The 22,381-nt window shown below is 47.5% G+C and overlaps 3 protein-coding genes across 5 annotated transcripts in view; all 3 read right to left on the bottom strand.

Moving 5' to 3' along the window:
- SLC34A3 (solute carrier family 34 member 3) overlaps nucleotides 1–8,359 on the bottom strand; it is a 32,517-nt gene extending 24,158 nt beyond the window's left edge. Inside the window, exons 1-10 of the mRNA XM_069072744.1 lie at nucleotides 8,302–8,359; nucleotides 6,764–6,879; nucleotides 6,428–6,541; nucleotides 5,792–5,920; nucleotides 5,190–5,333; nucleotides 4,897–5,008; nucleotides 4,541–4,736; nucleotides 1,270–1,353; nucleotides 715–826; nucleotides 424–591 (exon numbers count right to left, since the gene is read on the bottom strand). Of these exons, the coding sequence (XP_068928845.1) occupies nucleotides 424–591; nucleotides 715–826; nucleotides 1,270–1,353; nucleotides 4,541–4,736; nucleotides 4,897–5,008; nucleotides 5,190–5,333; nucleotides 5,792–5,920; nucleotides 6,428–6,541; nucleotides 6,764–6,842 (1,138 nt within the window). The 5' untranslated portion in view covers nucleotides 6,843–6,879; nucleotides 8,302–8,359. The remainder of the gene's footprint in view (nucleotides 1–423; nucleotides 592–714; nucleotides 827–1,269; nucleotides 1,354–4,540; nucleotides 4,737–4,896; nucleotides 5,009–5,189; nucleotides 5,334–5,791; nucleotides 5,921–6,427; nucleotides 6,542–6,763; nucleotides 6,880–8,301) is intronic.
- A 1,817-nt stretch (nucleotides 8,360–10,176) lies between these two features.
- RNF224 (ring finger protein 224) lies at nucleotides 10,177–11,410 on the bottom strand. The gene has a single exon (XM_069072794.1). The coding sequence runs from the start codon at nucleotides 11,407–11,409 to the stop codon at nucleotides 10,912–10,914; it is 498 nt and encodes a 165-aa protein (XP_068928895.1). The 5' UTR covers nucleotide 11,410; the 3' UTR covers nucleotides 10,177–10,911.
- Nucleotides 11,411–18,845: 7,435 nt separating this feature from the next.
- The window catches only part of CYSRT1 (cysteine rich tail 1), a 172,683-nt gene continuing 169,147 nt past the window's right edge, over nucleotides 18,846–22,381 (bottom strand). Inside the window, exons 2-3 of one of the 3 annotated variants that reach the window (XM_069072740.1) lie at nucleotides 21,259–21,329; nucleotides 18,846–20,459 (exon numbers count right to left, since the gene is read on the bottom strand). In XM_069072740.1, coding sequence (XP_068928841.1) covers nucleotides 19,987–20,397 — 411 coding nt within the window. In that variant the 5' untranslated portion in view covers nucleotides 20,398–20,459; nucleotides 21,259–21,329 and the 3' untranslated portion in view covers nucleotides 18,846–19,986. Of the gene's footprint in view, nucleotides 20,460–21,258; nucleotides 21,555–22,381 lie in introns of those variants that run through there. The other 2 variants (XM_069072741.1, XM_069072739.1) reach the window with 2 other exon arrangements.

Below are 22,381 nucleotides of genomic sequence, written 5' to 3'. Positions count from 1 at the left end.
GAGCCCATGTTTCCTGACTCAAAAAGTCCTATATTCTTTTTTTTGCTTTTTTTTTTTTGGAGGGGGAAGGTAGGGCAATTGGGGTTGTCACTTGCCAAGGTCACATGGCTAGATTTTTGTGTTAAGTGTCTGAGGCCACATTTGAACTCAGGTCCTCCTGACTCCAGGGCTGGTGCTCTATTCACTGCACCACCTAGCCACCCACAAAAGTCCTATATTCTCATCCATGCACTGTGTTGCCTTGATTTTTCTGCTTCCTTGCCCAATCTCTAAATTAACTCCCTCCAATCCCCATCCCTCCCTCCTATGTTCCTCTCTCTGATGGTGACTCCCCTCTCTCTGTCCCTGCCCCTTACTCTGCCTCTGCCTTCTATCTCACCCTCTCTAACTGCCCGCTTCCCTCCAATCCCAGTTCCTCCTCACCAGCATTGATGACCTTTCGAATGACCTGGGCAATCTGGCCATGAAGGACGGAGTTGAGTAGGCGGACAATGAGGACTAGGCCAGAGCAGAGGGCCAGTAAAGAGCCAGCCAGGAGGATGAAGCCAATGGCCAGGTCACTAAGGGACGATCCTACAAAAAGGTGGTGACCTAGGAGAGGCATACCCAACCCCCGAGACATATGGATCAGCAAGGACTGGGCTAGGGCTGGAAAAGAGGCCTATGGGGATGAGGAAGGGAGTCAAGGAGATGTTAAAGAAGGATGTTTCTCACAAGGCTCCATGTTGGCTGTGACATTCCTCTCTTGGCAAAGCTGGGCCCCGCAGTGGAAGCAGAGCTGCATACTGCATTCACTAATGTTCCACACAGGAATGGTCTCCAGAGTCTAGGTTGGAGTCAGATGATCACAGGAGGGGTTAGAGGTCATAGACTTGGGTTAGGAATGAGTCACAGGGCAATATTGGGAGAGTTGGGGTACATAAGACTGGGTTTTGGTAAAAGATCTGGGGTCAGGGGTCCAGGTTAGTAAGGGCCAGGAATCAGAGCTATATTTGGAAGGGTTCCATGGTCAGAGGGCCAGGATAAACAGTGACAATCTGGTTAAATCTTGTCAGGATGGTATTTTTTAAATTGAAAGAAATGCTAGATTTTCCATCAGAGATTAATCAAAATAAAGATGTAATTTTTTTTCCCATTCGAGTTTATGGACTCCCTCAAATCTAGAGATTCATGGACCTCTTGGGGTAGAGGAACCCTGAGGAAGTGGATTCTCTTTGACATGTGATGCCTGGGAGATAGGGGTTTGTTTGGCCTGGGATGTGTCCTCACCCTCTCCTCTGTGCTACACCATTGCTTGATGATGCTGTTGGTCATGTTGCCTGTAGCACTCTCTGAGATAGCATTAGAATCCAGCTGTGGAGAGCCAGGTCAGAGCAATGAATGAAGGAGGCTAGCCTCAGCCTTAGTCCTGTCATTGACATCAGCCATCTGCTGAGCAAACTCCCCTCCCTTCCTCCCTCCCTTTCTCTTTCTCTCTCTCTTATACACACACACACACACACACACACACACACACACACACACACACACGTCCCCATGATTTCTTAAAACTGCCTCCCGATAACCAGAAATGTTTTGGAAAAATAACCAGCATAATTGGCCAAGTGTCCCCACTTCATTGAAAGAGTTCAAAGGAGGGAAAAGGGGGGAAAGTTTTCACAGTTATAACCATAAATCAATGGGTAAATACAATGAGACTTCAATGCTCATTCATTCAACTAAACTCCTACTATGTGCAAAGTCTTGCGTTCTGCAGGAGGAATGCAAAGATGAAAAATGATAGCTCCTGCCCCTGAGGAACTTAAGTCCAACTGGGGAAGAGACAAGTGTACATATAAATTTGAGACAAGAATGAATGTGGTAAGTTCAAAGAAGAGATTCAGACAAAATAAGAAAATTGGGTTAGAAGAGACCACTTTCATCTGGGGGATGAGTGAAGACTTCATGGAGAAGGTAACATTTATGATGCAACTTCAAAGAAATAAGGGATTTTGACAGATGACACTGAGGAAACACCTCATGCCAGGGAGAGCTGGAAGAGGGGAGGAACCTTAATAAATTCACAGAGGTTGAAGAATATAGGAAGAGGTTAGGGAATATTTAGGGGTCTCATTTGTTGGAATGTAGAATATGTGATTGCATGAAATGTAAGAGATTGATCAAGAGGGTTGGCTAATCAAGTAGAGGAGCTTTGTTTCAAACGTTTGTCTATGCCTCAGTTTCCCCATCTGTCAAATGAGCTGGAGAAGGAGATGGCAAACCCCTCTAGTATCTTTGCCAAGAAAACCCCAAATGGGGTCAGGAAGAGGCAGATGTGACTGAAATGCCTGAACGGCAGCAGCAGCAACAATAATAACAAAAGCAAGAACAACCACCACCTCTCCATAGAGATGTGGCCCCTTCAAAGGAAAAAAGGCAACTTCTGATTCAGGCTTAGGGATTTTTAGGTGGCCTCCAAAATGAACTGGTTGGTTTGGAGCCACCCCTACATGCTTTTGAAGTGTCTGGGGAGACTCTTAAGATCATATCATAATAAACTTTGAACCATAAGGAACCTTAGAAATCAGTAAGTCCAAAGACTTCATTTTTAAGAAGTGTCAGAGACAAGAAATGAGCCCATGTCTTCTTGACTCCAAATTCAGCACCCTGTCTACCACACCACACTGTCTGTTATGATTTGTTTGGCTTATGCTCCAGAGTATGCACTTTCTTGAGTGGAAATAACCTTTGTGTTGGCCTCTAAAAGTGAACTCACTGACCTGTCAACGTTTGGATGAGAGCCACGTCTACCTATTGACTTGTGTAGGAATTTCATAAGATGGATAGGATACAGAAGCCACAACCAGTATGTCTCAGTTGAGATGGGTTGAAGATGTACTTACATCACAATCTTGGACAAACTGCCTTCATTCGAATCATGCTAGGGACAGTCTACCTCCACATAAGAATCAAACAAACCTTTTTGTTGTTGTTAAGTCGTTTCAGTCATGTCTGGCTCTTCGTGACCCTGTTTTAGGGTTTTCTTGGCTAAGATACTGCAGTGCTTTGCCATTTCCTTCTCCAGCTCATTTTACAGATGAGGAACTGAAGCAAACAGGGTTAAGTGATTTGCCCAGGGTTGTGCAGCTGTTAAGGGTCTGAGGCTGGATTTGAACTCGGGAGGATGAGTCTTCCTGATTCCAAGCCCAGTGCTCTATTCCCTGTGCCACCTAGCTGCCCCAAATAAACCTAGAAAAAAGCTATATTTGGAGATTTTCCCAGAAAGCTACCCAGAGGTGGTAGCATGAGCCAAAAGAGAACATGACCTTTTCAGGGATTCTTCTAAGCCTGAACTGGTCTGTGTAAGCCTAGAGCTTGTGGGCTTCTAGGCTACAGGTTACAAAAGAAAGGCTAGAAAGGTAGAGTGGAATCATTTTGTGGAGGGATTTAAATGCCAAGGCAAAGGAGATTGTACTGGATCCTCTAGGCAACAGGAAAATGACAGGAGAAATAAGGTCATTTGCAGTATGTTAAAAAGATGCCTTAGTCATCTGTGTGAAGGGAGTGAAGAAAACCTGGAAGCAGGGAGTGTCAAGTCAGAGGCTATGACAGTAGCCCAAGATAGGGGTAATGGGGTGGTAAAAAAAAAAAAAAAAGAGTGGCAGTAGTGGGGGTAGAGAGAAGTGAAGGAAATGGATGGAAAAGAGGGTGTGTCCCAATCAATGGGACTTGGGAATAGATTGAATGTGAAAGGTAGAAGAGAGGAAAGAGTTAAAGTCAATTGGCTCACTGGGAGCATGGTGTTGCCATCAATAGAAGCAGAGACACTAGGGGAAAGGGTGGGTTTGAGAGAAAGATGAAGAGGTCAGTTTGAGACATGTTTCCTTTGAGTCACATGGTAGTACTTCAAGGCAGAGGTAAACTGGAAAGAGTTGGAGGCATTGGGCTGGAGCTCAAGGGAAGAAAACAGAGTTAGATAAACAATTCAACTCAAGAAGCACTTATTAAAGGCTTACTATGTCCAAGGCACTGTTGTATGTTAAGGATATAGGCATGAAGTATGACATAGCTCTTACCCTCACAGATAGAATAATGTAATACAGATTATATAGTTTTGAGAATCATGTGCACAGAGTTGAAAATTGAAGCCATGGGAAGAGATGAAATCATCAAGGAATTAAGTATAGAAAGAAGAGTCAAGAACAGAACTTTTGTGGGTTTCCTGCAGTTACCAGACTGGAGAACCAATGAAGGCTCAGAGGTTGAATTCAGATGGACAGGAAGCTAATTAGTGCAGAGCTGTGTCATGGAAACTACAGTTAATGCAAGAAGCAGCCTGGCTTCTCTGTGATGCAGACAATGACTTAACAAACCCTAATTCTAAAAATTTCTCCCTCTTTGAAAATCAAGATACCACTTTATCAAAGTTAATTTTAGGAACATTGAACTAAGTTACTTCCATTAAATGGAAATTATCCAATTAAGAAGTGAATTAAACTTCAAAGAGGAACCCAGTAACCCTGAGATTCTGATCCCTCTCCCCCATTCTCTTGGAAGGTACCTGAACAATAAGGTGGGTGAGGGGCTGTGTTAGCACCTTCAGGATGTCAGGTGCTCGTTCCCCAGGGCGGAGAGTAAAGGTTCCCACCACCAGACCACTGAGTTTCTCCAGAGCTCTGGCTACAATCTCCAGGGGCAGCAGGACCAGCACTGTCATCCAGTTAAAAATGCCATGGACAGCAGAGCCACCAAAGGCTCTGTAATACCAAGTTCACATGACCCCGTGTAATAGTCTCCACCAGAGACCTCCCTCCTGGGCCCTGGGAAGCCCCAACCTCAGGATCCTCCCCAGTCTTTCCCTCCTTAGCCCCTGGACCTCCCCCACCTTCGCCCCCTCCAGCCTCTCCCCCCAGTCACCTCCGGAATTCGTCCCTGGCACCCGATTGGGCCATAGAAACTAATGTGCTGGTGATAGATGTGCCAACATTGACTCCCATGATGATCGGTACCGAAGCTTGAACAGTCAACACTGAAGAGAAAACCCAGACCAACTTCTTGGACCCTCAGCCCTGAGACTGGGGTGGGTATGGGTCATTTGTCCCTTTACCCCCCCCCCAGTCCTCCCACAAAGCCTTCTCCCATCCATCCATTTTTCTGTGATACTAGAGGTTGGTCACCTGAGAGCACAGTAGAAGATCAGAGTCACTCACACTTTGAGGCCACCATGCTGACCACAATGGAAGAGGAGGTACTGGAACTCTGCACCAGTACCGTGACCAGGACACCAATGACCAGCCCAGCCACAGGGTTGGACAGCAGTACATTATCCTTAAAGATGTCTCCAGTCACTTTACCTGAGATAAAGGGCAGGAGGGAGGGAGGGAGAGAAAGGCCTGAGAGTGTTAAAGAAGTAAGCCCTGAGATGATCCCAGTGGAACATGGGAAGACTTGCATGAGCAGTCAGAGTGAAGTGAGAGCAAGCACAGTTTACAACAATAGCAACAACTCTGTAAAAACAAACAGCTTTGAAAGACTTCTGAAAGAGCTCTGATCCACCCAATGGCCAACCATGATTGCAGAAGACCAGTGATGAAGCAAGCAACCCACCACCTTACAGGCAGGGACTCAAGGCTCAGAATGAGATGTATTTTTTCAGATGTGGCTAATACAGCAATTTGTATTGTATGATTATTCATCTTTAAATTACAAGGGTTTCTTTTTTCTTTGTTTTTCATGGTGAGGTGGGGGCTGAGGGGGGGAGGAAGAGAGAAAATGGATTTAAATGGGGAAAAAAAGAAGTAATTTAACTCACTGCTCAAAAGCTGGAAGGCAGAGCTAAGGATATCCAGGGAGCAAATGAAGAGGTAGAGGAGGCTAAGGAGTGCAATGCCTTTCAGAACACCAATGACCACACGGCATAGCCGATCTGCCCAGTTTAGCTCTGAGGGAACAAAGTAGACACTTTCCCTTTGCCCAGAGCTCCCGTGTTTACCCCTATTTGATAATCTTAATTCCTATATCCCAATCCCACCCCTCTCATCCTGACAACCTCATTCCATTACTAATCCCCCCTCCCATCCCTATGCCATACCCTTCTTCACCAATTTTAATCCCTTCATTTCTATTCCCTTTCCCTCCCTGTTTTGACCTTACAACCCTAAATCCTGTCTCTTGCTCTCATCTCCAAACCTGACTTCCTACCTACATGCCTATTCCACACCCCAATTCCACAACTTTAATCACTCTATCTCTATACCCTCAGTTTCCCTATTTGTAAAATGAGTATGGGATACTGAGGGCTCTTCCAGAACCAAAACTCAGAATTCATTTGCAATTCTCTTCCCTGATTGCAAGATGTATCCTCCAACGTCAGATACTTCCCTGCCCCCTTTTAATTCCTTGTCTATGACTGGCTCTACTACATAAACTGGACAAGAACAGACTTCACCTTTCCACGACTGGCCAGATACTTTCAGCTGTGGGAGAGCCCAAGGATCTGTTTCCCCCTCTTCCTCCAGGTCTGGAGCCCAGCTGGGGACCTGAGTTCTGAATTCTTCCATCCCTGTGGAGGGTCTGAGTCAAAGCCAGGGTGGGTGGTTGAGCTGGACCCCAGGACAAGGACTGCCCCAAATTTCAAACCTTCCAGGATGGTCCAGGAAAGGGACCAAATAGGGCAGAAGCTGAGATGGAGCAGTTGGGAGATAAGGTGCAAAGAATCAAAGGAAAGAAACAGAAGAGAATGAAAAGGGAGAGGAGGGGATGTGGAAGAAGAATATTTTTGTACCTGCGTCTCCAGTTCTCTGGCCCTCAAGGCTGATACTGACTGTGCTCGGGGCCCTGTGGCCTGCCTGAGAGTGAGGCATGGGGCAGGGGTCAGCGCAGGGCCAGGTCCCGGGCTGGCTGTGGGAAATGAAAAGAATGAGAGAAGGTCGGAAGGATTCCTTCTTTCCTTGGCAGGGAACGTATAGGAGCCAAAAATCTTGCGTCATCTGCCCCTCACATCCACAGAAGGATAACTACATTGGCCTCAGGTCTGTGTTTTTCTCCCTCCTGTCCACTAAAATTACACCCTTCCAAGCCAGAACCCACACCCACACCCACAGTAGAAGTAATGATGCTATATTACAAGATGAAAATTCATAGGCTTCAGGTAACCCATGGCCTCATCTGTCCATCCATTCCCCTCCCCACCCCCCCACCCCCATCTTCCTAGGGTCTGGGACCATCCAGATGTCCCTTTATATAAACTGCTCCTGCCAATTCTTCCAGGCTGTACATAGTCAGATCAAGCTATCTTCAGGTTGGGACAAGGGTTAGGGTGGAGAAGAGGGCATGGAGGACAAAGTGGGTGACAATAGGACTTGGCCCTGAGTGGAGGAACTCTGTGACACCATCCTATCTTGTGTCATTAAAGACACCACAGACGGTTTTAGATTAGACTTTGGCATTTGAGATGCTGCTGCTGACAATTTATCATTGCACTTCTTGGATTATATGCTCAATAAGGGGCACAGGTTAGGGCTAGAGAATGATATAGGGAGGACACGAAGGAACCTAGAAGTCACAGCCCCTACTCATTTGCCAGAAAGCTAAGATCCTAGTCCCCCAACACTCACTCCCCACCACCAAAAAAAAAAAGCTGTACTGTGCATCTTTAATTTTAAACCTGGCTTCTAGCTTCCCTGAGGCAACTGCTTCCACTCTATACCCCCACAAGATTCATAAGATCAAAGATCTGGAATTAGAAGGGACCCCAAAGACCTCCCAATCCAACTCCCTCATTTACAGTTAAAGAAACTGAGGTCCAAGGGGGTTAAGTGACTTGTCACACAGGTAGTAAGCATCAAAAGTGGGATTCAGTCCCAGGTCTTCTGATCTCATAGCCATTATTCTTTTCCAGCAAACCATGTTGCCTCCAGATGTTTCCATCCCCCTTGGGTACCCAACTATGGCCTAGGTCTTCCCCACCAACTCACACACAAGCACACACATCATGTCATGTCATGTCACAGTCAGCAGCTCCTTCCCGCCTGATTCTGAGATTTTACAAGGCAAGAGGAAGGTGCACTTCCTCTGTCACCACCACCCTCACTGGTGAATGAAATGGAGAGATGGAGGAGTCTATGTCCTGCTTCTCTGTCAGCCCTTTCCTTCTTGACCACCTCTTCCTTTCCTTGTACTTCTTTCCTACAATCAATTACAGGGTAGCCAGGGATGAGAGGATAAACCTTAGTAACTTGGGAGAGAAAGTCGACCCACTCTCTCATATACACAGTCTCCTGGCCCTGACAAGCCCCAGGCCCTAGCCCCTAAGACACCTACCTGAGCAGCCTCTTGGCCCCAAGGCACCCTCTGAGAAGTAGTTAGGAGGCTGTAGACAGGGCTGGTAGTGCTTCAGGTCAAAGATCCAGCTTTGCTCACACATGACCCGCTATAAGCACCGCCCCATTAATGTTTACCAGGGAGCTAATCTGTCCCCCACTCCCTGGGTGAGGACATCACATTTCTGACATGGTCCTCCAGCTACAGACACCCCTAAGGGTCCAAGTTCCCTACCCCCCAAGCCCTTCCCAGAAAGAGGATTACTTTCTCTTGGATTGGGTGCTTTCCCCCTTACCTGGAAACTAGGATCTCCTAGACCATCCCTGACAGATAATCACTGTCTGATGACACTTATCCCTTTTCCCAATCTGGAGAAGTCAGTGGACACATATGTATAACCATGACCATGACTAAACAGGAACACTGTACCACACTAAGCCTGGCTTCTACCTATCCCTACCCCAATGACAAGGTGGAGGGCAAAGGAACCTAGGGTTGATATTCTGGACTCATGTCTTGGGTCTTCCTTTGATTCTAGCTTTCTTTACACAACCCCGGAACATTCAGATGAAGAGAAAAATGTGGATTTAGGCAACCCAGCTCTGAGGTGCCTGTGTCCTGGGCTGGCAGACGCCACACATCTTATCTGTGGCAGAGCACTCTGCCAATAAATAGAATCCTAATCTTGAGCAGCATATGTGCCCTTCCTTCTTGCTATCTCCCTGTCCATTGTTCACCCTCCCTAGGGCATCATCCACTTTTCTGAAAGGAGAATGGGAGCAGGGTGGGCAAACCAGAAGCAGCTTTTGCTCCCAGAACCCAGGCTGGGGCAAGGAAAGGCTAAGGGATATCAGAGAGTGAGTACAGTATCATTCTGAGGCAAGAATAGGTCAGGGTTTGGAGGAGGGAAAGGTAGACAAAAGGAAAATCCAGGTGGGTATCTGTGCCTGGAATGGGGTCAGGATTAGGTTTAGAGTCATCAATGGAGTCAGTATCAGATTTAGGGGTGGGACTTGCCGGGACCACAGTTAGAACAAAATCAGTCTCTCTCTTCCTGGAGAAGGAAGGGTTAGAATAGCATGGTCTCTGAGATCCTTTGCAGTGCTGATATTTTATTGTTCTGTGCTTAAACCTGGTCCCAAACTGAAGCCTGACCTCAACTACTGACTGATTTGGAACCCTGACCGTAGACTGAATCTTACCCTGGTTATAGACTGAATTCTGACTGAGACTGGCTATTGGCCTTGTTGTAGGCCTCACCTGTGCCCTTTGGGCACCATCTCAGGTGGGTGTTCCCTTTTCTAGGGGGTCAGCCCTTCCCTGATCAGCCCTCTCTTTGGGGCAGCAAGATCAATGGCCAGGCACCCCCCCCAACTATGCCAGGGTCAGGTTTAGATATACTCTCCAGGGGGCCAGGCTGTGGGGAGTCCCCACTCTCTGCATGTTCCCTGTGGGCATATGAGACTTTGGACTTGGTAGGTGAGGCAGATCTGTGTCCCTCTTGGGTCAGCACATTCCCTTGGATGCCTTCCCCTCCCCTCCACAACCAGGCAGCCTAGGGCATCATCCTGGGACCTAGGTTTCAAATAAAGCCCTGCCAAAGAAGAGGAAGTACTATCCCCTTCTGGACAACACAGGAATTGATTAAATGTCCTTCTTGGGATCAGCATCCTGGGTCACTTTCTGAGAAGTCGCTGTGTCTGGGGGTTAGTGTCTAGGGGTCGTTTAGAGGTCAGGGTCCATGGGGTCAGTGTCTAGAGTTCAAGGTTCTATACCAGTCCTATCTATCAATAAAATTTTCCTATAGGAAACTGGGATGGGACAGCAGCTTCTGGAAAGAAAGGGTCATTCACAGCTTTACTGTTTTTGCCTGTCTTATTCTCTGTGTGGGGAAAAATCCTTGGTGACACCCTGGGGCCAAAAGGATCCTCAGGCAATCAGAGACAACTCTGTGACTTCAGACAAACATGCAGTTGGGGGATAGAGACCAGAGTAGGTAGTCACACTTTAGTAAAAAACAAAACAAAACACAAAAAAAAACAACAGAACAAATGGTTGTAAACATAGCCATTATGCCCTATCCCAAACTGCAGGGATCTCAGCCATGGTTCTAGGTAGCCCTACCCTCATGATCAGGGTAGTGGCCTCTCCTGGGACACAAGTCAACATACCCTTTAATCTAAGTGTTAATTATGGGGTTTGGGTTCAGGGTTCCAGGTCCAGAGCCCTATCTCTTTCAGGGGCTGAGTTTTCTAGGGGAACCAGGCAACCAAGGGAGCCATTATGGCCAGAGGGCCTTTGCCACCTTGAGGAACTAGAACTCTCCAAACAACCTCAACTCACAGTCCTGGTAGGGAGCCTAGGATGGTGAATCAGTGTTGAGAAGAGATTGGTAGCAACTGGCAAGGGAGTTGGGGCCTAGTGAGGAAAGCAAGGTAGTTATTATGAGGCCTGTCACAGGATGGAGCTCCAATCCCTACTTTCAACTCCATACATGGGCCAGTTCAAGGGTCCAGCCTCAGCTTCCCATGAACATTGCCTGGATCTTGTAGCTAGGGACTGTTCCATGGCAGGATATGTTTGGTGGCTGGGTACATCTATGGCCAGGACTTAGACTTCAGGGGTGCCCTCAGGCTCACAGCATAGGCAGCAGCCCCAATAGCAACCCTGTCGGGGGAAGTGGGGCTGAGGGCCTAGGGTTGGACAATGGCTGGCTGGTTGCTGGGTGATCACAGAGCTAGCCTTGGGAGGGCTTCCTTTGTGGGAAGTAGGGGACCAGGGCTCTCCCCGAGGGGGCTCCCGCTCTGCCTTCACAGCCAGGAAGGCAGCCAGATCAAGGTCCAGCATGGCCACACCACCTCTGGGTGTAGGTGTGCTCTGGCGGCACTGAGGGCAGGGGATCCATCGCTGTTCATGAGCTGGTGTGTCCAGTCGCCGGACACAAGCCTGGCAGAAGGTGTGGCCACAGTAGAGACGGCGTGGAAGGCGGCCAGCCAGGTCATAGGAAGAATAGCAGATGATGCAGTCATTTCGGCGGACCCCCACTTCAGAAGGTTTCTCCTTAGCAGGGAAGGCCTCACTGTCAGTGGCTCCTTCTATGTGCAACATTCTGTGGAGAGAAAGAAAGACCAAGGCTGGGGACCTGAGGCTCATTCTGCCAGTTACCTTGGATCCCTGAACCAATAAAAGGCTAGTGTCAAGATGTGGTACAAGGTCTTGACTTCATCAGCCCCCTCCTGTTCTGGGACATACCTTTACCCCAAACTTTACCTTCCAAAGCCCTATCTACATCTCTTTGTTCTGGCCCTGTTCTCAGGGGACATGCATAGGTACAGACAACAGTCTTGAAGACATGGAATCAGAGATAGTCACATAAAAGAAACACCACTGTTGATCATTTATATAGCGTTTCATGATTTACAAAGCATTTTGCAAACATTTGATCCTTGTATCAATCTTATACAGGAAGCACTACAAGTATCATCCCTGTTTTACAGATGAGAAAACTGGGGCTAAAAGGCTAAGTGATTTGTTTGCCTATGATCAAACACCTAGCAAGTCTGAGGCAGAATTTGAAGCCAGATGTTCCTGACTCCCAAGTCTGGTGCTCTAACTACTGTGAATGAATGAATGAAAAAGCACCTATTAAACATTTACTGGGAATACAAAGAGAGAAACAAGACAGTCCCTATTAACACAGAGCTCACATTTTACTAGCAGGAGACAACAAACACAGGATTTAGAGGTAAGTCAGATGGTCCTTGGGGTACAGCAAAACAGACGGCAATGTGCCTTCATTAATGTTATTTCTGTTGATTAAAAAAAAAAACTATGTCCATTTCTACTGTTGATCCATTTGACAGGGCTTAGGACTATGCAATACTTCTTAGGCTTAGGACATAGTGACATGGGCAAAACCATGTGGAATGAGCACTAGACCCACTATTAGAGGACCTGGGTTTGAATACCAGCTGTGACATTTACCACTTGTGTGACCCCGACCTCAGTGATCACTACAGCCCCTTACAATTCTAAATCCTTTGATACTATGAACATATGCACAGAGCAGACACACACACACACACAGACACACACACTAACGAAAAGACACATAACTTGGATTTGGAACTGCAGATATCTTATTTCCAAACTGGACACAGACAAGGAAAGCCACCAACTCCTCCCTTTTCAGTCTTGGAGGGCTGAGTAGTGAAAAGTTCAGGGAGAGCCAAAATAGGGGTCAGGGACCTGGAGGAAATTGGGGGGAATAGTTATGGAGCCCCTGACAGAGACATTCTAAAGGCAGTTTGTTGAGGTACAGGGAGAGTTGTGAAGGTAGAATGAAGGAGATTATGAACAGAGACATCCTCTTTCTGGTTTGTCCTTGAGGAGACTACTGTCCTACTGACTGCCTCACTTCCTGGACTCAGGAGAATTCAACACACGTTGAGAATGGGAGCTAGGTTCACAAAATCTTTGCTGAGTTAGCACATCCACTGGAGATTTGGGGGGGATGACTGATCTGCCACACGTTTTTTGAACATTCTACCTCCTTTCCCACCAAACCAAACTTCTCTATCTGTTTCCCAGGTCAAACTGATAAAAGTCAATACATCTTTAAAGAGCCCTGATTTCTGTCAATTCCTGTGCTAGGGCCAATGGGAGAGACCACAAATGTGATCCCTGCCATTTGGCATTCAGTATGGTTAGAGAGACAACAACTTTGATGGGTATGTATCATTCAATGATAATCTTTGACCTATCAAAGGATCTCTATGTAGACTTTTTCTCACCATTGGCAAAATCCCTACCCTTCACCCTGACATTCACTCTAGAGAATCCTTAGACCTTGAATGTGATTCTCCCAAATACTGAACTAACATTAAAGCTCACGAGTCTGTCTTCCCCCTCTGAGTCCTTCCTCTACACTATTCAGATCCCCAGAACCCTCTGGGAAATCCAGCAAGAGAACCTGACTAGGGCAGAATGACTGCGCTTTTCCTTCATGGCACTTGACATCCATAGGAGAACCCTCTCTCCTTTCATCCCCACTGAAGTGCTTTTGTACTCCACGGTTTTTTGCCAGACCTTTTCATGGGCCTCCATAGAGGCAGGGTAGCCACCTCTACTCTCTCACTAGACGCTGGGATCTCCAGTGGTCCCACTGCACTCCTCCCCCAGCGCTTGGTGCCTGGGCCCTTTTATCCTGATGCTACTCCCTGAAGTTTTCCTACTGGCTTTGCCCAAGGTGTCAGAATGGCTAGTTGTAGCCTAAGTCAACAAGCTTCTCCCTTATGAGTCTCCTCCAAAGACCTAAACTGAAGAATATATTTCTGTCTTATGCTTCCTGGATCTTAGCAGAGGACTTTAGGTGCCAAAGGCTTATCTCCCACCTGACTCACTCTTCACCGCTGGCCTTTTGGCCACTTTTAGTGGCTTTTAGACTATTTGGTTCCGCTCAGATCCTGGGACTCTTTGTCTCTCTCCTTCACCCAGTGCCTCAAGGTCTCAACCTTTCAGTTCAGTATGTCTCTCTTTAGTCTCCCCTCAGTTGGACAGGGCTAGAGCCTCAGGCCATTCATTGAATGTTGCCCAAGAGCAGTGTCTGGGGGGGTTTGTCTACCAGTCTCTAGTAGCTTCACCTCCAGCTGATGCTTTGAGTCTCTGGTCCCTGAACTCATTTCCCCCATAATTAGGGTTTGCCTAGAAGGGAGCTGGGGGCAGAGGAGATTTACCTTTCTAGGCAACCCACTCAAGGCCAACCGAGAGACAAACTTTTGGAATCATCTGTTACTTTGGCCCATTCAGAGACTTCTTGAGCAGCCCAGTTCTCTAGCCTAGGGTATTTACAAAGCTGATGAGGGACCAGGGCATGGGTCTATAACTCAATCTAGATCAATCTTTCCCCATCCCCCCACTTTATAGTACTGTTGTAGTATCAGACAATTCCTGACTGTAGGCCCAACCTCTGAGCCTCTCTGCCTCCATCTCTCTCATTTCTGTCTCTCCTAGACACCAGCTCCCAGGCCTTTCCTTCCCTCCCTCTCTTGCTTTCCCTGGTCCTGGTCCCAGCTCCACTCCCAGCTCTTACCTGCTCCCTGACCACTGGTCTGGATCTTGTGCTTCTGCATGTGTCCGGCCCCGGGGCCAGAATCCAGGGAGTCTGATGGGTACCCAAGGTGCCCAGGGCTCCCCCTCCCCCAGTGGGGGCTCACATTACTACCTAGGAGCTCAGGATGAGCCAGCTCCGCTTTCAGTCACAAAAGCCCTGCAATGAGATCTCCCACCACAGCTCCCAGACACATGGCCCTGCAAGAGATAAGGAGTCTTAGGGCCTTCTGCTTGCCTGCCCCTGCTTGATCCCCTGAATGAGGGAAAAACACAATCAGCAGAACCTTCCATTTATCACTCTATGCAGTATGATGGGAGAGCTTGTGAATGGCAAGGTTGTAATGGGGAAGACACCAGAGCAGGCATTAGTTAGATGTGGAGCATGTGGAGGGGTCATGGACGACCACGTTAAAAGCTGAATCTGACTGGGGCATATCCCCTTAACATGTAGACAGGGTCAGGTGGTGAATAACGATATAACAATATATTACAGTGATACAGTGCTTTCTTTTTTCCCCACTTAATAGTATTTTATTTTTTCCAGTTACATGTAAAAATAGTTTTCAACATTCACTTTTATAAGATTTTGAGTTCCAAATTTTTTCTCCCTCCCCAAGACAGCAAGTAATCTGATACAGGCTGTACATGCATAATGATATTAAACATATTTCTATAATAATCACTTTGTAAAGAAGTAGAACCAAAGGTAATAAACCACGAGAAAGAAAAAAAAAGAGAGAAAATAATATGCTTTGGTCTTCATTCAGACTCAATAGTTCTTTCTCTGGATATCGATAGCATTTTCCATCATGAGTCTTTTGGAACTGTCTTAGATAGTTGTATCGCTGAGAGGAGCTAAATCTATCAAAGTTGATCGTTGTACAACATTGCTGTTATATACAGAGCTTTTTTTATTTTGCTTTTTTTGAGGGGCAGTTGGGGTTAAGTGACTTGTCCAAGGTCACATGGCTAGTAAGTGTTAAGTGTCTGAGGCCACATTTGAACTCAGGTCCTCCTGACTCCAGGAAAGGTGCTCTATTCACTGTGCCACCTAGCCGCCCCTTACAGTTCTTTCTTGACAATAAATGCATGAGGTAACTAGGATAAACATCATACCCATTTTACAGATGAGCAAACCAAGGCTCAGAAAGGTTAAGGTCACTTGCTCATTGATCACATAACTAATGTTAGAGATAGAACTTGAGTCCCCTTCTGATTCTAAGCAATACACCACACTACTTCTTGGCTTTCGAACATGGGTCAGCTCTGGGTAGCCCCAGAGCCTTGATCTTGGCCATCCCTTCCTGAGATCATATTCGGTGCTCTTGCTCCAAAACAGATTGGTGTAGGGTCAAGGTTAGGTTCTAAGTCAGAGTTTCAATTTAACTCGAGGAGTTTCTGTAGTGGGAACTGAAGAGTTGCTTTGAGCCAACTTTGCTCTGAATCTGGCAGAAAGTGAAGGGGGAGGGCAGTCTCTCCTTCCTTATTCCCCCCCCATTTCCCCTCCCTCAGCCCGCCCCCAAAATCTCCCCAAACTGGTCTGACTAGTTCTTGTGGCTCAGTCTGGGTGGGGCTGCTTCTCTCCTAGGCTGGGCTTGGGGGGTGGAGGGTGAGAAGGGAGTTCCTGCCTAGAAAGGTGGTTGGGTGAATGGGCCATGGGGACCAGGGAAAGGCAGGCAGAAAAGGGGCACCCAAGATCATGGTGGGAGAAAATGATGTATGTTTGTAGGGGGGAAGAAAGGCTAGTGCTTTCTCAATAATGCTTGCAGAGCAGGTATGAGTCTGTCTTCTGGGCCCTGATCCATGAAGATTCCTGACACCTGGGTCATACACAGTGAATAGCTCACACATACCAGGCACCTCTGGGCAGTGATTGCTTCCTGATGACTGTTAGATGTGGAGAGACCAGTCTAGCCTGTGTGTCCTGTCAGACTAATTGTTCTCAAATCTTACTTCCATGGTGTTCTTTTACTACTCAAGAAATGTAAGCAGCTCCTCATTGCTCACAGGATAAAGTCCAAACTCCCAAGTCTGGCATTCAAGGCCTTCTGTGATCTGGCTACACACTCAACTTCATCTCTCAGCATTCCTTTTGCATACCCTGTATTCCTAAAATAGTGAATAGAATGCTGGGCCTGGAGTCAAGAAGATCTGAGTTCAAATCCAATCTCAGACATGGACTGGCTGTGTGACCCTGGGCAAGTCACTGAATCTGTTTGCCTCAGTTTCCTCATCTGTAAAACAGGAATAAGAATAACATTTACTTCCCAGGGCCATTGTGAGGATCAAATGGAATAATAATTATAAGGCACTTAGGACAGTGTCTGGCACATAGCTGCTGTTCAGTCGTGTCTGACATTTCATGACCCTTTGGAACATAATACACCAATAATGACCATGGGGTTTTCTTGGCAATGATACTGAATTGGTTTGCCATTTCCTTCTCCAGAATATTAAGGTAAACAGAGGTTAAGTGACTTGTCCAGGGTCACACAGCTAGTGAGTGTTTGAAGCCAGATCTGAACTCAGGTTTTCCTTACTCCAGACCCAGCACTCTATCCTGCTGCCTCCTGGTACACAGTAAGTGCTATAACTATGAACTATTATGATGATGATGATGATGATAAGGGCTATTTTTATCCCTGCTGTAATGCCCTTCCTTTCTTCTTTCTTTCTGTCTGTCTCTTCTCCTCCTTCTCTGCCTCTGTTTCTTTCCCTTTAAGATGCAGTTCAAGACCCACCATCATGCAGGAGTCAGAGAAGATTTCTATCATTCCTTTACTTCCCTGGCTCTCACTGCACTCATTGTCTGGTCTGCTCAATTCAAAATTCAGTCCCATACTGTCCTAGTTGATGCTTCACATGAGTAACTTCTCTTTTCAGAACTATAGTCTCCTTCATACTTCTCCATGTTTCCTGAGTTTCTTGACTATGTTGAAGATAGGCATACAGGGGTGCTCATTTGGTAATTCACCAACCAGGGGGCATAGATGCCCTAGGATTGTCTTCTCTAGGAAAAGAATACTGAATTTGAAATTTAAAAAATCTGGGTTTTGCCACCAACACTATCTGTGTGATTTTACTTTTCTCAGGCCTCAGGTTCTCTGTTTGTAAAATGAGGGTACAGTTAGATGATCTCTAAGGTTTCTTTCAACCTTTGAAAGTAGGTCCTAGGCCCACTTTGGTAGGTATGGAAGGAATGATGGTGGGAACTGGAGAGTGTATGAAGCAGAGGCTGATAACGGGTGGGACCACTTGACTGTAGGGTCAGAGGAAACCAAGGTTTCGATGGAAACTAGGAAATCATTCTCCACCCAGGCCAAGGATTTAAAAGATGAGTCACTGACCTAGCCAGGTTCTACTCTGGCTTCTGCATGCTCAGTCCTTCAACTCCTGCTTGCTAATTTCTGTTCTTCCTCACCATTAGGAAACCTCTTTCCCTCATGACCTTAATGACAGCAATGTGAAAGCTTCTCTCCAAGACTACAGCACAAAACTCACCTCCCTCAGAAAGCCTTCCAAGACTGACCTCACCCAGCTCTATTCACTTCTGTATTCTGGGACCCCTGGGCCTCTGGTCTGTGCTATCTTAGTCTTCCCTGGTGAGTCTGACACTCCATACATGTGTTCTTCATCCATATTCATATGCCAAGTTTTAGATATTGGCCCTGGTTGGACACTAGCCCCATTACTTCCTCATAGTAGATGGGTGGTAACCTCCAATGCCTTCCTCACTGCTGGGTCCAAGGCTAAGAGACAGGTTATAAGATTAGGCCAAAGGCACTGTAGTCACAGGGTCAGGGCAGAGCCAAGCATAAGAGACCTGGGGTTAAGAAAGAGGAGATGGAGGTGAACAGGGTCCGTCCTCAGAGCTTCTACTGCCTAGCCAGCCATCTAGTGGAAAAGAAACAGTGGCTGAGACTGTGGGTCTGAGCTGCTGCCTAATGACACGAAGAATTTTGGCCATCCCCTCAATCCACCTCTAGATTCAGGCTGATACACCCCTAGTCAAAATGGAAGCAAGGTTGAAGAGCAGGGATAGAGGAGTGTGATTGCGGAGAACGGGGGATTTGGAATCAGGAGAGAGGCGTGTGATTCTCAATTCAGATACTAACAACGTGACCCAATGTGTGAGGCAAGTCACAGTGCCTCAGTCACAGTTTTCTTATCTTTAAAATGGGAATAATAATACTTGGTCTACTCTACCTTATAAGGCTGTAATGAGGAAAGCCCATTGCAAGCTTTAAAGTGCTATACAAATATGAGCTATATTTCTCAAACCCAAGAATCCCTTCCTCTCTGATCATAAACCTAATTCTTATAACTCTCTAAAGTTCCAAGTGAACCTTCCCAGACCCTAGACCCCAAGCCCAGACCTTCCAAGCTTTATCCAGTCTTTGGATAATCAAGCCAAGCAGTGGTGAAGACAGAGCTGAACAAATTATTTAGGTTTATTGTCAAAGGAACAACAGGGGTAAGTGAAGAAGTGAGGAGTCCCCTGGGCCTGGTCTTTGATGCAAATGCCTTAGTCCAGGTGAGGTAGGGTATGGGTCGATAGGATTCTGGGGTGGAGCTGTGTGAGGATAGAAATCATTCTCATTCCCACCACTGGTTCAGGATTCTAGTGGTTAGATAGTGAGCAGTAATGAGTATCGCCAGTGTTGATGGCTTGCCCTAGGTCTGTGAGGCTTTCAATAGGCACAGGGTTAGGCTACCACAATTCTGAGGGGAGGTTTGAATACCTTCTTCCACTTTAGGTAGAGATCTTCCCTTAACAAGCTTCTCATGATAGGATCCCCCACCTCCCCCCCTCACCCCACCACCACCCCAGACTCATTCCCAAATCTGATAACAACAGTGTATTCAGGTCTGGTATCACGTTTTAGACAGGACATTAACACGTTGGAGGAGGCAAACTGGCCTGGAAACCATGATGTACTATCATCAGTTGAAGAAACCAGGTCTGTTTACCCTGGAGAAGAGAAGAACAATCCTGGAAGGACATGACAGTTGTCTTTAAATGTCTGAAGAGTTGTGATGGAGAAGAGGGAATCAGACTTGTTTTACTTGGCCCCAAAGAGTAAAATTAAAATCAATAGATGGAGCTATATTGAGATATATTTCCATTTAATGTAACAATCAGAGCTGGCCAAAGACAGAATGGGCTCCTCCGGCAAATAGTGACCTCCTGGCCACAGGTGATTTTTGAGCAGCAGTTAAATTCCCATTTATCAAGAATACTGAGGAATCCTGTGCAGGTACAGGTTGGACTCTGATTTCTTTGGTTCATCTGAACTCGGAAATTCTGTGATTCCTGATTCTGCCCAGGGCTCTGTCCTGTCATGATGGGTGACTTGGGGAGGGAGATAGGAAGATGATTTCAAATTTCAGATCCTAATGACTTCAGCCTCTGTCCTGAGTTCCAGTTCCTTTGACCAGAGGTGGCTTAATGGCATCCAAGAGGGAGCCACCCAGCATATGTGCCTCCTTACCTCTGAATGACAACAAGCCCAGCTGTATCATGGTATAGGTCTCCTTCAGTCTGGGTTCCTCTGGGCTAGGTATTCAGAGGAGCTAAGAGACCACACAGCAACAGCGGTGGCAGCGGCAGCAGCGAGGGCAGCGGCAACAACGGCAACAGGGGCAGCAGCAGCAGTGATGGGCAATGTCGTCTCCAGGCCGTGCAGGGGGAACAGTTGTATAAGGTGGCTCTGTGGTCCCTGATGTCTGCTGCAAGCCAGCGTAAGGATTCCCTGGCTGTTGCCAAGATGCCTGAGTCTGCATTTGAGACCCTCCTTTGGCTTCCTCCTGGGTCCACCCACCCACTGTTGGCAGGGAGCTAGCGGGTGCAGAGCTAGGCCTGGCCCCAGGGTATGGAGTGTCCTGGCTTTGTTCCAGCTGCTGTTCTAGGTCTGGGCGAAGGTGGGCGCGGGGGATGTTAATGCTGGTGTATGGGTTCTTCACCACAGATTCAAGGGGGTCCATGGAGCTGCTGGAAAGTGGCAGGGAAGGAGGGAGGGAGGGAGGAGCAGTTTGATCTGGCCCTGCTGAGGAAGGACACAAATATTTACCCAGTATAGAGGGGGAAGGGCAGCCAGATCAGAGCTTCCCAGACCTGGAGACAGACCTAACTCCCAGTCAGGACCCAAGTTGCTCATAAGGGCTCCCAGCCTGACCAGAACCTTAACTCTCCCAGTAGAACCACTCGGCTTTGTAAGACAGATCATGTAAGTATCTGAGCATAAAAGCGTATGCATGTGTATGTGTGATTGTATATGTGATTGTATGTTTGTGAATTTTGGACCACACAAGATTGTGTGACAGTGTGACAGCTTGTGTGACAGAATAGGATATATGAGTATGACAGCATACAGGTGCAGGTATGACAATGTATGAATTAGACAATCTATGAGGAATGCTCCTCAAATCTCTGAGTTTCACTCTACCTCCATGGGACAAGGCTCTATAAGGAAGTCAGAGATGAGAGCTAGGAATCTAGAGCTACTAAGAAACAGGCTGAAGTCCTGCACTGGACAGTGTGTGAACAGAGCATCTGGTTCCTCAACAGAGAACACCACTTTCTCCTTTCCTCCCCCTGCATCCCCCCTCCGCACTCCCCCAGTATGTGGAGTCTACACAGAGAAGAGTTTCTAGCTCCCAAGGTAAGGTTCTTGACCTGCAGCTTCCCCCTGTGTTCCCATGTCCTCAGCCACTCACCGGGGCAGAAATGTCCTGGAGAGGGAGAACACCGCCACCCTCTTCTCAGAGCTTAGTAACCCCAGGGATGCCCCAAGCATCTGGCCTGAGTCCCAGAGAGAGCAGACACAGACAAGCTCATGAACCTACCTTCCGCTGAAACAGGCAAGTGTTCTCTGTGGGTCCGGTCCCGTGTGACACTCTGGGATCAGGATAGGTGTCTGCTGAGTTGAACTCTGTGGGGCCTCCTCCTTTTCCCTTTGGGGGAGGGCGGGGGAGGTCCTGGGAGGGGCTGGGCCAGGGCGGAGCAGAGGAAACCCAGTGGGGTTCAGGAAGGTGGGTTCAGGAATCTTAGGAATACAGAGTTAGGGGGCTCAGAGTTGAGTTCAGAAGAGAGAGAGATCCTTTTCTGCTTCGGTTCTGCCAACCCTTGCTCCCAGCTCTCCTTTAAGGGATCAGGTGTGTCTTCCCCTATATCAGTGTCTGATAGGGTGGGTTCAGCACAGAAGGGGTTTCCTGCCCTTCAGGTCCTTGGTCTCTGGTGACCCACAGAGCTGGCTCACTTCTAAGGCATCCCCAGCCCCTCCCTGGCATGCCATTCTTCATCAGTCCACAGACCTTGAGCCCACCCAGTTAACTCCTCTAGGTGGAGAAGACAATTGAATGAAGCTTAGCCAGCTAGACAAGGATGGGAGAGGCTAATGAGGGAGGAGGACTGGGAGGGAGAAGAATGGAGGGGGAGAAGGGAAGGAAGGGAAGGAGTCAAACGCAAGGAAGAAGGGACCTCCCTTAGGAATTACCAAAGGCTTCCATTACCCTGGAAGATTGAGAAGGCACAGACTGATGGAACCCTCAGGACCACCTAGTCCTTCTCCCCAGGGGGTCTCCACCCTTCATCTGGAGGAGGAGGAAAAACCACTAGGAAATCCTCCCAGCTCAAATAGGGAGGATCCCCACAAACATGATATTCCAAGCAGACCAGTTCCCTACTGAGAAGAGTCATCTCCAGGATCTGTCAGAGTCAGGGGGATCAGCACCAGGGTTGGTCTTAGGGTCAAGAGATCAGGCCCAAAAGGGGAAGGGAGGCAGGGAAGTGCAGTTCCATTGTGAGAGGAATCAGCTGCAAGGTCAGTCAAGGTCAGGGGGATGTCAGCCCCAGAGTTAGCCCAAGAGTTAGGTCAAGAAATCAGGCCCAAAGTGAAGGCGGGGCAGGGAAGTGCAGCTTCATTGTGAGAGGAGTCAGATCCAGGGTCAGTCAGGGCTGGGGTCAACT

Source organism: Petaurus breviceps, unplaced genomic scaffold (assembly GCF_028583685.1).
Source record: "Petaurus breviceps papuanus isolate PSGF00001 unplaced genomic scaffold, PetGlider_PUasm1.0 90847, whole genome shotgun sequence".
Taxonomy (NCBI): Eukaryota; Metazoa; Chordata; class Mammalia; order Diprotodontia; family Petauridae; genus Petaurus; species Petaurus breviceps.
This window is presented reverse-complemented; position numbering and strand designations above follow the sequence as displayed.

Excerpts from the sequence above, each read along its gene's own strand:
- RNF224 (XM_069072794.1), bottom strand. The coding sequence starts at position 11,409 with ATGTTGCACATAGAAGGAGCCACTGACAGTGAGGCCTTCCCTGCTAAG.